The sequence below is a fragment of the Bufo gargarizans genome, chromosome 2 (assembly GCF_014858855.1).
Source record: "Bufo gargarizans isolate SCDJY-AF-19 chromosome 2, ASM1485885v1, whole genome shotgun sequence".
In the NCBI taxonomy this organism is placed as follows: domain Eukaryota; kingdom Metazoa; phylum Chordata; class Amphibia; order Anura; family Bufonidae; genus Bufo; species Bufo gargarizans.
The window spans coordinates 565,421,591-565,436,394 of record NC_058081.1 but is presented as its reverse complement, the minus strand read 5'-3'; the positions used below and the strand labels follow the sequence as shown (position 1 = coordinate 565,436,394).

The window sequence follows — 14,804 nt, the reverse complement described above, 5'->3', positions numbered from 1 at the left end:
GGGGCAGGGGGGACCAGAGCTCACCTGAAAGAACCGTGTGCAAAAAGACCCAGGGTGGCGCTACCCCAACGCGCGTTTCGGCGTGCCTTCGTCAGGGGGTAGCGCCATCACTGTGAACCGGATTTAAATAGGCACTCTTAGCCAATGAAAATGAGTACTTACTCGTCCCCCAGGTGTACATGTAATGGAGGCGCGCAGTAATCCTGGTGTTCCGCATCCGGCCGCCCCACAGCCGGCGTCCCACCGGCACGCCCACACCATGTGACAAAGTCACATGATCGGGCGGCTGTGACATAAGGACGCACGGGTGAGAGGCGCCAGAGGTAGTACCCAGGATGACGCGCGCACACATGACAAAGGGGGGAGGAGCATGGAAGAACCAGCGAATAACATAGAGAATAACCCTTTAATTTTAAAATCAGTGACCAGGCCATAGCAATAGATGTTACTCTAAATATGCCGCAACAGAGCATCAGTGCGGCATATGTACCTCATAACAATATATATATATACATATACAGAAATTGATAATAAAATACAAATACAATACAGTACATGATTGAAATTATATATCTATTGTATACATATAAATTGAATAGTAACAAAATTAATGACATCAATACCGAATACATATGGCAACATGATTATGGGTACCAAACATGATTGCAATCAAATGTGAATAAGACGTGTTACTTATTATCTGAGTCAAAAGATAATAAATATATAGATAAATAATTAAATTAATATGTGTAGTGATGCAAGTAGAGAACTGAAACAGTTCATAAAATTCATAGAAGCTACAAAAAAAGTGTATGACATATGTGATCACTAATAATCACACCCTAGTGCAGTAGAAAAAAAGTAAAAGAGAAAGAAAGAAGTGAGCCTCTAATTGAGTATTGTCATGTCAATACCAATAGTGTCAATGTAATAAACAACGCTGGTGTCAGCACAAAAATGGATATCTATGGCAGAAGCCAAAGAAGGTGAAGTACAAAAGATGCTGGGTGTAGCAGAAAAAAATGAATGGGGAGTGGGGACATGTGTAGGGGGAGGACCAGCCAATATAAATAATGGCTATGTCACTAGATCAGTCCCACAGACATAACACACAAAAGAAGAAAAACACTAATAGCATCATGTTGGGAATAATCCGTTCTTGAGGGAATCAAATAGACATAAAAGCGCTGGGTATCCATCAATTAAGCGGCTAAAGAGAGAAGAAAGAAAAAATAATGAATGATAAAATATGAAAATATGAAAGACTCATAAAATATGAATCAATCTGATTATGTATAGACCACAGTTAAAAGAAACAAAATAGGATCCACAGTGGTGGGCCCAGCGGTTAAAGAAATGATGCTCTGTTGCGGCATATTTAGAGTAACATCTATTGCTATTGCCTGGTCACTGATTTTAAAATTAAAGGGTTATTCTCTATGTTATTCGTTGGTTCTTCCATGCTCACCCCCCTTTGTCATGTGTGCGCGCGTCATCCTGGGTACTACCTCCGGCGCCTCTCACCCGTGCGTCCTTACGTCACAGCCGCCCGATCATGTGACTTTGTCACATGGTGTGGGCGTGCCGGCGGGACGCCGGCTGTGGGGCGGCCGGATGCGGAACACCAGGATTACTGCGCGCCTCCATTACATGTACACCTGGGGGACGAGTAAGTACTCATTTTCATTGGCTAAGAGTGCCTATTTAAATCCGGTTCACAGTGATGGCGCTACCCCCTGACGAAGGCACGCCGAAACGCGCGTTGGGGTAGCGCCACCCTGGGTCTTTTTGCACACGGTTCTTTCAGGTGAGCTCTGGTCCCCCCTGCCCCCCGCTGGTTGTGTGGTTATTTGTGTCTACTTACACTTTGCCCCTTATGCCACTTACTTCTGCAATTGTTTCCAGTGGGGATGCAGGAGCTGACCTTGCTCTACCTGATATTGTATTTTACCATCTATATATTCATTCCATGGGTTGGGCACTGTACCCAGGATTCTTCTTTCCCATGTTAGACATGACTGTACTTTGATTTCTTTATGTTTCTTTCCGTGTGTACTTTTCCTCCCAGGGTGGCGCTCTGCTTTTTCTCCGCCCTCATCACCTTGCTTTACGGCATCTTATGTATTTATCTATTTTTCTCCTTTTTGTTATTTTAACATATGACAATAAAATTTATATATTTTTGGTAATATGAGCTCTCTTTTCATTTGTTTCTGCTATTTCACTCGGGAGCTTTTACCGAGTTATACTTTAGGTGTATCCCCTGTGGCTACCAAGGGTGGGCATTGTTCCTTACCCGCCCTGGGGATATCCTGGGTCATTTTTGTTTATCTATAAAAGTAACAAAGTTTATAAATGGAGAAATAAAACAAGTGAAAAGAAGGCAAATAAAAGAGCCACTCTTACAATAGGGACACCACTTTACCCAATAAGGGAGAGTACATTGGAAAAAGGGTAGACACACAATCGCCTAGGAGTCACGCATATAGTGATCAGCAGCAACATCAAGGATATGTTCAATGGGAAACGCATAATGTGAATATATATCAAACAGGTCAATATAGGCCACCACCACAACCATATGGTGGGATTCACTATAACTATCCCAATGGATATTTAAGATATCCGCAGAAACAGCAGCGCTATTATGGAACTAATTATGGTAATAGAGATAGAAACACATCAACATTTGAGCAGAATAACACAAGCACTATGGCCGAAACTTCGCAGAATTTTCCCCATCAGGCAATAAAGGGAATACAGAGGGAATTAGTGACAAAAGAAAAACAGACGGAACAACAAACAGCCAAAGTAGGAACTCCATTAAAAAGAAATCTAGTAGGGGAAAAAGGGGAAGAAAACAGCCCGCAACCTAAAAAGAGCAGGGAGAAGTAAAGGGAATCTACAATTTAAGTTCCCCCAAATTGACTGATTCTGAAAAAGTGTATTAGGGAAGGGCTTGAAATATGCACCTACTAGAAGACCAAATAAATTTGGTATTTTTGTAGATATCCATAGGTACATTCGAAAATTGAATATGGCTAAATATGCCATTAATATCCAAAAAAACTGTGCTCCAGATTGCTCAGTTAGTAGTACTATAATACACACTAACCTGAAAGAAAAGAGCTAATTTTTCCCATTCAAAGATAATGACTGTATAGAAGCTTTCCAAATAAGTTTACTAAAGGAATTGGAGAAAATGAATGACAGGCCGAAATTATATAATTTGACTAGGGAGGAGAATAAGGCTATGAAAGGTTTAGCACAAAACTCCAAGATAGTTATCAAACCGGCAGATAAGGAGGGAGGGGTGGTTGTGCTTGATAAAGATCAATATGAGATAGAATTAAAAAGGCTTCTGGCCTTATATGGTCATGAAAAGTGATCCTGCAGTAATCTTCAAGCAGAAATTGGATGAATTGTTACAAAGAGTTTTTTTTTTTTTCAAAAGGGATAATAAATAAGAAAGAGCTTTATTTTTTGAGGATCAAGTTTCCAATTGTTCCTGTTATTTACCAACTGCCCAAGATCCACAAAAGTTTGTCTAACCCTCCAGGGAGACCTATTGTTTCAGGTGTGGGTCCTCTGACGAGTAGATTGTCTGAATATTTAGATTTATTTCTACAGAATTATGTTATAGAAGCTCCCTCTTTTTTAAAAGACACGAGCAGTGTTTTTGAAATTGTAAAAAATCTTGGCTGGTGGTCTGAAGGCTTGTGGTTTGCTACCATAGATGTAGCATCATTGTATACCATTATCCCAAAAGAACAGGGGATTGTGTCTTGACTTCTGTTTAAGCCACAATTACTTTTGGTTTTCAAATACATATTTTTTGCAGACGTCCGGGATGGCGATGGGGGCAAAATTCGCCCCCAGTTTCGCTAATTTATTCATGTCATCTTGGGAAAAAGAAGTAATAACGCTGTTACAAAAGGAACAGCAGGGTGGTACACTCACCCTGTGGAAAAGATATATAGATGACTGTTTAATAATCTGGAAAGGAGAACGTCAAGGTCTTGAGAATTTTTTGGCTGATATAAACAGAAACATTTGGAATTTGACCTTTACTGGTGAAATTAGTTTGCAGGCTGTATATTTTCTGGATCTTACTATTTTTGTTGAAGGGGAAATAGTTAAAACAAAAACGCTTTTTGAAAATACAGATGTAAATGCTTACATAGATATAAATAGCTGTCATTATGACCCATGGTTAAAAAATATTCCTAAGGGACTATAGAATGTACACCGAAATTGTAGTGATTTAAAAGATTAGAGAGAACAAAGTGAAATAATATGTAATCGGTTTGAGGAGAAAGGTTATGACACCAAAGTTTTGACTGAATGTACAGAATTGGTTGGAAAAAGCGGTACAACAAATACTGAGAGTAATATAAGAAAAAAGGAAAAGAAAGGGTATAGATTTACATTTTTCACTCAGTTCAATGCCATTACGGGTCAGGTGAGGAATGCCCTAAGAAAAAATTGGGCGATTCAAAAAAAATGATCCGAGCTTGGGTGCCATCAGTCCAGCTAAGCCAGATGTGGTATACAAAAAATCCCCAGCTATAAAGGATTGATTGGTGCACAGCCATATACCGATGAGTCGCAAAAATCAAGAAAAGAACCAGTTCACATGGTGCGGTTTCTGCATTACTTGTAGAAACCGCCCCAGAGATGATAGAAAGAGAAATATTCAAACAATACAGTCTAATGCAAATGGTTCAGTTTTTAATATAAAGGGTGATATAGCATGTGAACAAATAGGGGTTATTTACCTCTTAGAATGTCCCTGTGGTATGCAGTACTTAGGACGCACTATGCGGAAACTAAAAACCAGATTGCAGGAGCATATTAGAAACATCAAAAAAGGTTATGAAAAGCATAGTGCGTCTCTACATTTTAAAGATAAACATGAGAAAGATCCAAAAGGACTTAAATTTGTGGGGATTGAGAGAGTATTTAAAAAATGTCGTCGAGGAGATCCAATTGCCAGCATAAACCGTCAACAGGTAGAGTGGATCTATAAGTTGAAAACGCTGCAACCACAGGGACTAACCATTGATTTTGATCTGAAACCGTACATCACCGAATAAGAATATATCGGTGGTGGCCTTCAGGTCATTAGTATTTCCTTTTTATCGGTTGTCCCCTAATTAGTCTATTTATTAGTTTGTATAATTTTGCATTGAGTTAGTTATTAATAATTCATATTTCGGCAGAAGGTCCTTGTATATAATTTTGAAAATATAAACCGAGACAGTACGATGATAATGTCATTGTCTGGTTTGGGCAGTTATTCATAATAGAGTAAATATGATGATGCAATGGATTTTATAAAAAATAATAATACTGTGTATAGGACGGAGCTAAACAGTTTCCATTGGTCAAGGCTTGACATGTGACCCGGGGAAGTTGGGAGAAGATGAATGAAGTAGGATGTCATCCGTATAGTGACTTGCGATTGGATAAAAGGGATGTGTGGTTTTTTATGTGAGTTCACTTTATAGCACTTTATAGTAAAAAGTGGTTGGTGGCAATAGAACATGTGATTTGTTATGAATAAAACCAGTTTGGCATCCATAATAGCAATTTTAATTTGCTTTGCTAAGTGTGAAAAAGTGATGTATGTTGTGTTTTAAGAAAGATATGTATGTTTTAAAAGTTTAATTATTGATTTTTAAGATGTTTGTTAAAGAAAACCATAATAATATTGTGGGCAGGATTGTGTTTGATACTTCCTGCCCGTATAAAAAAGTTACGCCCCCTGGAAGGGTGTCAGTCACCCCTGACGAAGCAAACCAGGCGAAACCTAGGTCGGGCGGTTTTATCTTATGTGGATGCTTATTTTACCTTCCTCAATGTGAGTATAATAAATCCTATTTTGTATGGTGACTCTGGCGGCACTTCACTATGTGTGCTATTTTTAAACCTCCTCAGTAAACGTTTGTGGTGAAGATTTCCAGATCGAGGAGGAGTTTGTGTCTAAGACAAGTGGGAAAGTTCGGCAATTTTCTGATGTCATTGTGGATTTAGGCAGCGCGATCACCTTTACTTTTATTCTGACGCTTATTGTGAATTTGAGCCCACTTCACATGGGGATCTGCAGGGCTGATAGACATTTCAGCAACAATGTAACGGATAATTTACTTTTATATATATATTATGCTTTGGTTTATGCCTTGGTGTATCGCCGTGTCCATTCCACCCAAGCCGTTGTGCAGATCCTGCTAAAATATTTCTCACTGGGGGAAGGTGACCACAATATAACACTTGGACATTGGCTACAGCACAACCCACAGTAGGGGTAGGGCACAGCTTGGTTAAAATATACCTATGAAGCACTAGTGTTCCTATATGTGGACTAAAAAAGGAAAAAGGTCACATTAAGACAATCCCATAGTATAAAACCGTCTCACATACTGAAGGAACTAAACACATAGATTATGGCAGAAAATGGAATTTGTAGACCAAACAACCTTACATACAAGCATGTGAATAATGGCGCAATAAGTCAAAAACATCTAGTTAGTGGCAATCTTGGTAGCAAAAAGTCTTACTGATGAAATGAGTCCTGCAGACTATGCTATGGGCCACAATGGTGTGTTACCTCATCATGCATACTCCATTAGTCTTTGTCATGGATGGGCTTGAACAGCTAACAGTGCATATCCTATGTTCAATTGTTGCACAGTATAGTAAATTTAAAAAAATCAACGGAGACTGGACCTCTGAGGCAGTAAAAAAAAAGTCCCCTAGATGATGAATCCTGGTATCTTCTCCATCATGTTGATAGAAGGATAAAATCAATGGATATTATTTCTAACATTTCAACCTGGCAGGGGTCCTGTAATTTCATATGGGAAGTTCTACTTGAACCTCAGTTTGATACTAATATGGAAGCCTCTCAACAGCAGAGCTACTTGAACTTGACCAGGTTCATGTATTTTTATTTTTTTTTCATAGGATCCAGTCAATTATTTTAGCGAACAGTAAACCAACTCCATCCCATCATGCAGAGATTGAGGTGACATGGCCTATTTGTGGAATAACTCCATTTTGTGCTCCTGCTTAAACTTCTAACTAGAAATATATCTTCATTTATGTTCACACTATATTTTGAGCACCTTCAGAGCAACCCTGACAGTGTCCACTTGGTACAATTGGCCAGAACTATGGCAAAAGGGATAGAGACAAACTTTTTATTCACTACCGCGTATTGAAAAGTTTATTTAGGCTTTGTTCAGATCTGCACCATATCTTCTGTTATATATTACATGCTACAATGCATTACCAGATCTGTCATGTGATGGACACCAGCAGAACATATCTGACCCCATGCAGCACAATTTTTTAGGCTGTGGCTATATCATCTTGGCTGTGACATCCATTACATGACCAAAGATCACTGTGTAGCAGAGCAGCCACTCAACTAAATGGGGTCACTAAGAATCCTTGTAATGAAAGGGGTTGTCCAAACCGGAAAGCCTAGTGAATACTCCTTGATTTTATCTGCAGAATCTCATCCTCTTTGCAGGTACTGAAATACACTTCAGATATTCCGCCAGCAATTCCATGGCAGAAAATCTGCAGTGTATGTACCGTGTGTAAACATATCCTAAAAGTGACTAAAAGTAATTAAAGTGATTAAAAGCTTCTCCGATCTTGCTATGCACCATGTGCTATGGTAGTTGGAATTTGGAAACACACGTTGATGTCACAGCTGGGTAAACAGAGGGGCGTGTTTCAGACTACTTATGCACACACTGAGCATAGGGTCTTCTATGAAATTGTCAGTTACTGAGTAGCATTGCCCATTGGACTCCTAAGCCCAGAATTAGCATAGATTTAAATTAATAAATAAATAACATGTTCAACTGAATGTTTTTCCACAACACTAATTTATCAAAATTAGGGCAAAGGAAAATTGGCTTGGGTGCCCATATCAATCTTTCATTTTTCAGAGTTGCTTTGGAAAATGAAAGGACTAATCTGATTGGTTGCTATGCACAACTAAGCCTGTATTCCTTTGCACTAGTTTTGATGAATCTCCTCCTATATATCAATCTGCTCCCCAGCTCTTGCTTATAGCTTGCTGCTGGCAGATCACACTGCGACCGTCCGGTGAATATGCTGAGAGGGAGGAGGGGCTGGGGACCGGCATCTGTTTCTTTAATGGCAGGAGGGCCCGGTGCAGTCACTGTATTCTATTACACCGGGCCCCGCTCTCTGTAGTATACGGTAATCCTATCTAACTTGTGGCTATTATTTAAAGTATTCCAATCATCTTAAATCTAGCGCTGTACTACTTACAAATAACTTCTTGGCAGTCAGGAGGCCGGGCGGGCAGGCGCTCGTAGCGTAGCTCACTACTCATAACTGACTTTATGAATTAAGCAGGCGGTGCAGGCACAGTGAGCGTAGTGAGCTATGCTACGAGCGCCCGCCGGCCTCCTGGCTGCCAAGAAGTTAGTTGTAAGTAGTACAGCGCTAGATTTATGATGATTGGAATACTTTAAACAATAGCCACAAGTTAGATAGGATTACCGTATACTACAGAGAGCGGGGCCCAGTGTAGTAGAATACAGTGACTGCACTGGGCCCCGCTGCCATTACAGAAACAGATGCCGGCCCCCAGCCCCTCCTCCCTCTCAGCATATTCACCGGACGGTCACAGCATTTGCCCCCCATAAGACGCACTGCTTCCCCCCCCCCTCCCCCCACTTTTAGGGGGGAAAAGTGCGTCTTATAGGGCGAAAAATACGGTAATACTTTAAATCAGTTTCCTAACAGCCCATTTAAGGTAAATTCTTATGAAACCATTCATGAGTAGTGATGAGCGGCAGGGTCAATATTAGAATTCGCAATATTTTGCGAATATTCATCATATATATTTGAGAATTCACTAATATTTTCTTGATTGCGAAAATACAGGTGTAGGTCACTGTTACTACATTTTTCAAGCTGCTAGAAGTTTCCTGAGACTGGAGAAAATGGTTGGCACGGCAGAACATCACAATAGCTTTATATGCAGATCGAGTGCTCCAATATATTCGCAGTTGCACAAATCGGCAATTAATGATGTGCATGTTTTTGCGCAATACGTGCAACTTCACATTTTAGCAGGTCTGACTACATATTACTAAATGGTGCACTAAGTATTGTTGTGAACTTGTGACATCACAGCACTATGTCTGTAGCATGTATGTATGGACAGCAGAACCAGCTACACTCTATCACTATCTAACCTACACTGACTATCTACCACTAACTATCTGTATTATATATATAAGCTAACTAACTAACTATCTAATGTAATGACACAGGAAAGCACAGAGCACAGCAATAACACTGCTGTCTCTCTCAGAACTCCATAAAACTGCATACAAGGGCTGCTGGGGAGGTTCTTATATAGTAAGGGGTAGGCAACGTTCCTATTGGTTGCTAGGGATGTTGCTAAGCACAGACAAAGACACTGCAGCATTCTCATTGGCCCACAAGGAAGAAGGGGGGAGGTCACTGATGGAAAAAAAAATCTAGAATATTCGCGAATACGAATATATAGCCTTATATTCTAAATCTTTGCAAATTCTCAAAGTGGCGATATTCGCAATTAAAATTCTTGATTCAAATAATCGCGCCCAACACTATTAATGAGCTATCAGCTGTGAAAAGATAAGGGCTACCAGAGCAGCTTCCTCAAGGAATTCAGTTAGAAGGAGAAGCAACAGTATGCAGATAAGGTGAAACGGAGGGCTTTACAAGACTGACAACTTTTTTTGCCATCAATTGCCATATCCTTTAAATGAATTGCTACACCTGAAATGCTCAGAGGGCAGTCTCCAGGTACCAGGAAACTACCTTGCTAGGTTTGTCCAGGAAAGTTAACACAGTTGATGGACTTTTCTAGAAAATAAAATTACTTTCTGCTTCTATAAAATCTCTTACCAGAAATCAAGCTGGAGATAATTAGCGGTAAAATTAACATCTTCAACATCCGCATGAGAATATCCCCTGGAAAGGAGATTAGGATGAGAATATTTCCATCTAGAGGAGGAAGCAATCGAAGGAGACAGCCAAAGAGAGAACCAAAGATCACACCTAAGAAGGAAGAGAGAAGGAAATATTGTATTAATACAGGAACTATAGGAATAAAAGATACATTACATTTTGAACCACAGAAATATAGACTATACAGGGAGTGCAGAATTATTAGGCAAGTTGTATTTTTGAGGATTAATTTTATTATTGAACAACAACCATGTTCTCAATGAACCCAAAAAACTCATTAATATCAAAGCTGAATATTTTTGGAAGTAGTTTTTAGTTTGTTTTTAGTTTGAGCTATTTTAGGGGGATATCTGTGTGTGCAGGTGACTATTACTGTGCGTAATTATTAGGCAACTTAACAAAAAACAAATATATACCCATTTCCATTATTTATTTTTACCAATGAAACCAATATAACATCTCAACATTCACAAATATACATTTTTGACATTTAAAAACAAAACAAAAACAAATCAGTGACCAATATAGCCACCTTGATTTGCAAGGACACTCAAAAGCCTGCCATCCATGGATTCTGTCAGTGTTTTGATCTGTTCACCATCAACATTGTGAACAGAGAGGTGTACTGTTTTCCCTCCTTGTAAATCTCACATTTGATGATGGACCACAGGTTCTCAATGGGGTTCAGATCAGGTGAACAAGGAGGCCATGTCATTAGATTTTCTTCTTTTATACCCTTTCTTGCCAGCCACGCTGTGGAGTACTTGGACGCGTGTGATGGAGCATTGTCCTGCATGAAAATCATGTTTTTCTTGAAGGATGCAGACTTCTTCCTGTACCACTGCTTGAAGAAGGTGTCTTCCAGAAACTGGCAGTAGGACTGGGAGTTGAGCTTGACTCCATCCTCAACCCGAAAAGGCCCCACAAGCTCATCTTTGATGATACCAGCCCAAACCAGTACTCCACCTCCACCTTGCTGGCGTCTGAGTCGGACTGGAGCTCTCTGCCCTTTACCAATCCAGCCACGGGCCCATCCATCTGGCCCATCAAGACTCACTCTCATTTCATCAGTCCATAAAACCTTAGAAAAATCAGTCTTGAGATATTTCTTGGCCCAGTCTTGACGTTTCAGCTTGTGTGTCTTGTTCAGTGGTGGTCGTCTTTCAGCCTTTCTTACCTTGGCCATGTCTCTGAGTATTGCACACCTTGTGCTTTTGGGCACTCCAGTGATGTTGCAGCTCTGAAATATGGCCAAACTGGTGGCAAGTGGCATCTTGGCAGCTGCACGCTTGACTTTTCTCAGTTCATGGGCAGTTATTTTGCGCCTTGGTTTTTCCACACGCTTCTTGCGACGCCGTTGACTATTTTGAATGAAACGCTTGATTGTTCGATGATCACGCTTCAGAAGTTTTGCAATTTTAAGAGTGCTGCATCCCTCTGCAAGATATCTGACTATTTTTGACTTTTCTGAGCCTGTCAAGTCCTTCTTTTGACCCATTTTGCCAAAGGAAAGGAAGTTGCCTAATAATTTTGCACACCTGATATAGGGTGTTGATGTCATTAGACCACACCCCTTCTCATTACAGAGATGCACATCACCTAATATGCTTAATTGGTAGTAGGCTTTCGAGCCTATACAGCTTGGAGTAAGACAACATGCATAAAGAGGATGATGTGGTCAAAATACTCATTTGCCTAATAATTCTGCACTCCCTGTAATGGCTAAGGCCAGAAGTGGCATAAACAGGATTTTTTGCAGCAGAATTGTGTGTGAAAAATCTATAGCACTTAGAGTAGAAGCAAAATGAATGAGATTTTAAAAATCCTATCCATACCCTGCTGAGAGTGTCCTCACCAGAATCTGCACATTACTTGACATATGGTGTGGATTTAGATTGACAAGCTGTCAATTTATGCAGCAGACTTCTGCGGAATGTGCAGAAGGTATGTGTATTTATGTGTGACTTTTTCAACTGCAGATTTTGGGGACACATGCTGTGGATATTAACCCTTTTAGCAAGGCATTTTAGTATGGCCACATATGCCAAAGATCTGTTGGGGATCCAACATATGCAGCCATAAGATGAGAAATATCAGAAGAAATATACAATAAAGATCAAATATATACATGCAGTATCATAGTGGATCACTGCTAAAAACCTAATTTATTGCTAAAATGGTTGATATCTACAGTACCATTAAGGGTTAGCGTATTTTTCTATGTCATGTCTGTGATTCCAAGAGCTTCGTTGTCTGGACGAACTCAGTAGGAGGAAGGCTGTGTAGTGTAGTTGAGAGTTGGCAGCCAAAAAGTGAGAGGCTCCATGTGCCTGTACAATGTAAGGCACACTACAGGGACACTCATTCCCTGCATGCTGAGAACATGTGCCAAACCTCTGAGAGAAAAATGTAATGAATTTCTACAGACTGTTGAGGACCATAGGAAGAGTGCGTGGACAGTAAGGTAATCGTTCTTTTATGGCAAAAGACCTTACTGCATGTGGACTGCGTATAATGCTTCAGTGCCTCCCACACTTTAGAGCTGGACCAGCTATCTGTTTAAGTTCTACACCCCGCAGTGCACAGACAGTAACGTAATCGCTCGTTTATGGTAAAAGACCTTTCTGCATGTGGACTGGGTATACTTCTTTGGTGACTGCCACACTTCAGAGCCGGACCAGCTATCTGTTAAGATGACTGATGATGGGGGTCCCTGCAGTGCCTTTGAGAAGTCAGGTCCCCATAAAAAGAAGATAATGGTTGTCCCATCTATAATATACTGCGTGGTTTACTAAATAATCTAACCATTTTTTATGCAAACATAGGCCAGCCATATCAAGTGCTGCTGCAGGGGTTTGGGGACTAAGGGCCCACCTTGTTTAGAGGTCCACTGGGGGATTCACCTGTTTCCCTGTGAGCCAGTCTGAGCCTGCAAGAGTCTTAATATGAGGGTGTGCCCTGATGGAAAGTAAGGGTGTGCCACTTCAACCACTGCATTCTCAGCCATGGGAGAGATAACTACAATGACCCTCATTATCACCACCTCCACTCCTATCCTTTCCAACGCCACCATCACGCCTCCTCCTGTGGTCCAGGTCGCTGAACATGTCCAGCTTTGCCATAGAGACCTTTTGTGAATACAAATCCACATCCACATGAATCTTGTCACCTGAAGGCCCCATGCGCATGACCATATATATTTTTTCTGCATTCGATCCACATTTTTTGCGGATCGGATGTGGATCTATTCATCTCAATGGAGTATAAAAAAATGTGAATGCTCACAGTGTGTTGTCCACATCTTTATGTTCATTCCACCAGTCCGCAAAAAAGATAGAACATGTCCTAGTCTTGTCCTTTTGGCGGACGTTAATGCAGGTGGTAATTTTTTTTAAATATATATTCTTTTTTGTTCTGTACATTGGTAACACAACTTGTATTATACATGAAGGGATGTAAAGAACACATTCATAAAAATTTAGCATATAGAGGTTCAGTTAAAAGAAATTATGCTTAATATGCTTTATATGCTTGAGGCAATATAATTAGAGATAAGTGAAATTTAAAAAAATACGATTAGGCAGCTTTGCTGAAGTTTGACAAGAAATAATTGTTATCGCCACATGTAATAGTGTACAGTGCTCGTGCAATGAACAATAAAAATTTGTTTTGTGTTGATTGGACAAATCTGTTGACAGCCCAGTACCAGTGTAAATGCTCTAGGGGCAAACAAGCAATGATTGCAATAACAAACAAACAAAAAATATTAATATATTCATGGAGAACTGGGTTGACTCTCTGTTGGCTACAGGCTCTAAAGTAGGGATGGGCTTCGCCTAAATGGAGAAGCTGCAGTTGAAAAAATTGCTTGCTGGGAGAGTTTTAAACTAGGATCTGGGAGGATGGGAGTCATAATAATAAAGGGGAAATGTTGGAAATGTTACTGTTCGTGAAACAGTAGGTAATAATGATCACAAAATAATAATATTTCCCCTGAAATATAAAACACAAACTCTGCTGTGAGAGCAAAACACTGAATTTTAAAAAGGCCAATTCTCCTGGATTGAGGGAAGCATTTCAGGGTATAGACTGGGAGTAGCTACTGCCACATAGTAATACTGGGGATAAATGGGAGAGATGAAACTGCAAAATTTATTCCTGTAGGTAACAGGTATAAATGGTTAAAATTAAACTCCACATGGCTTACAGCAACTGTAAAAAGGGCAAAAAATGACATTTAAAAAATAAAGAGGAGCCAGCTCTAGCCTTTACAAAGAGCTTAATAAAATCTGTAAAAAAGAGATAAAAAAACGTAAAAAAGAAAGCAAAACAAATCTCCAAAAATCGTTTAAATATTTAAATGCTAAAAAACCAAGGTCAGAGCAGATAGGTTCCCTAAATAATGGTAAATGAAGGGGGAGGGTGGTCACTGAAGATAAGGAAAAGGCAGAATTACTAAATAGTTTTTTGTTTTTTAGCTCTTTATATACAAATAAAAAGAAAGACTCCAATCAGGCAGTCAAAATAGCATCCTGGATCAATGACCCTGGAGTCAACAGAACCAGGAATTTCCAGCCAGTCTGCAAACCCGGTACTTACTTGTGACCTATAAACTGTAAACTGTACAACTCAATTGAAAAACAAACTGAAATCTTTTAGTTAGAGGGAAGAAAAAATATAAAAATAAAATATGTTGCATAAGTGTACACTCTTAAACTAATACTTTGTTGAAGCACCTTTTGATTTTATTACAGCGTCTTTTTGGGTATAAGTCTATCAGCATGGCACATTTT

General features: G+C 39.8%; 1 protein-coding gene across 2 annotated transcripts in view; it reads right to left on the bottom strand.

Annotated features, from left to right (window-relative positions):
- Positions 1–14,804, bottom strand: part of LOC122928636 (excitatory amino acid transporter 2-like) — a 201,368-nt gene that overhangs the window by 44,872 nt on the left and 141,692 nt on the right. For both annotated transcript variants that reach the window (XM_044281675.1, XM_044281674.1), the window contains exon 3: positions 9,949–10,101. In XM_044281675.1, the coding sequence (XP_044137610.1) occupies positions 9,949–10,101 (153 nt within the window). The remainder of the gene's footprint in view (positions 1–9,948; positions 10,102–14,804) is intronic.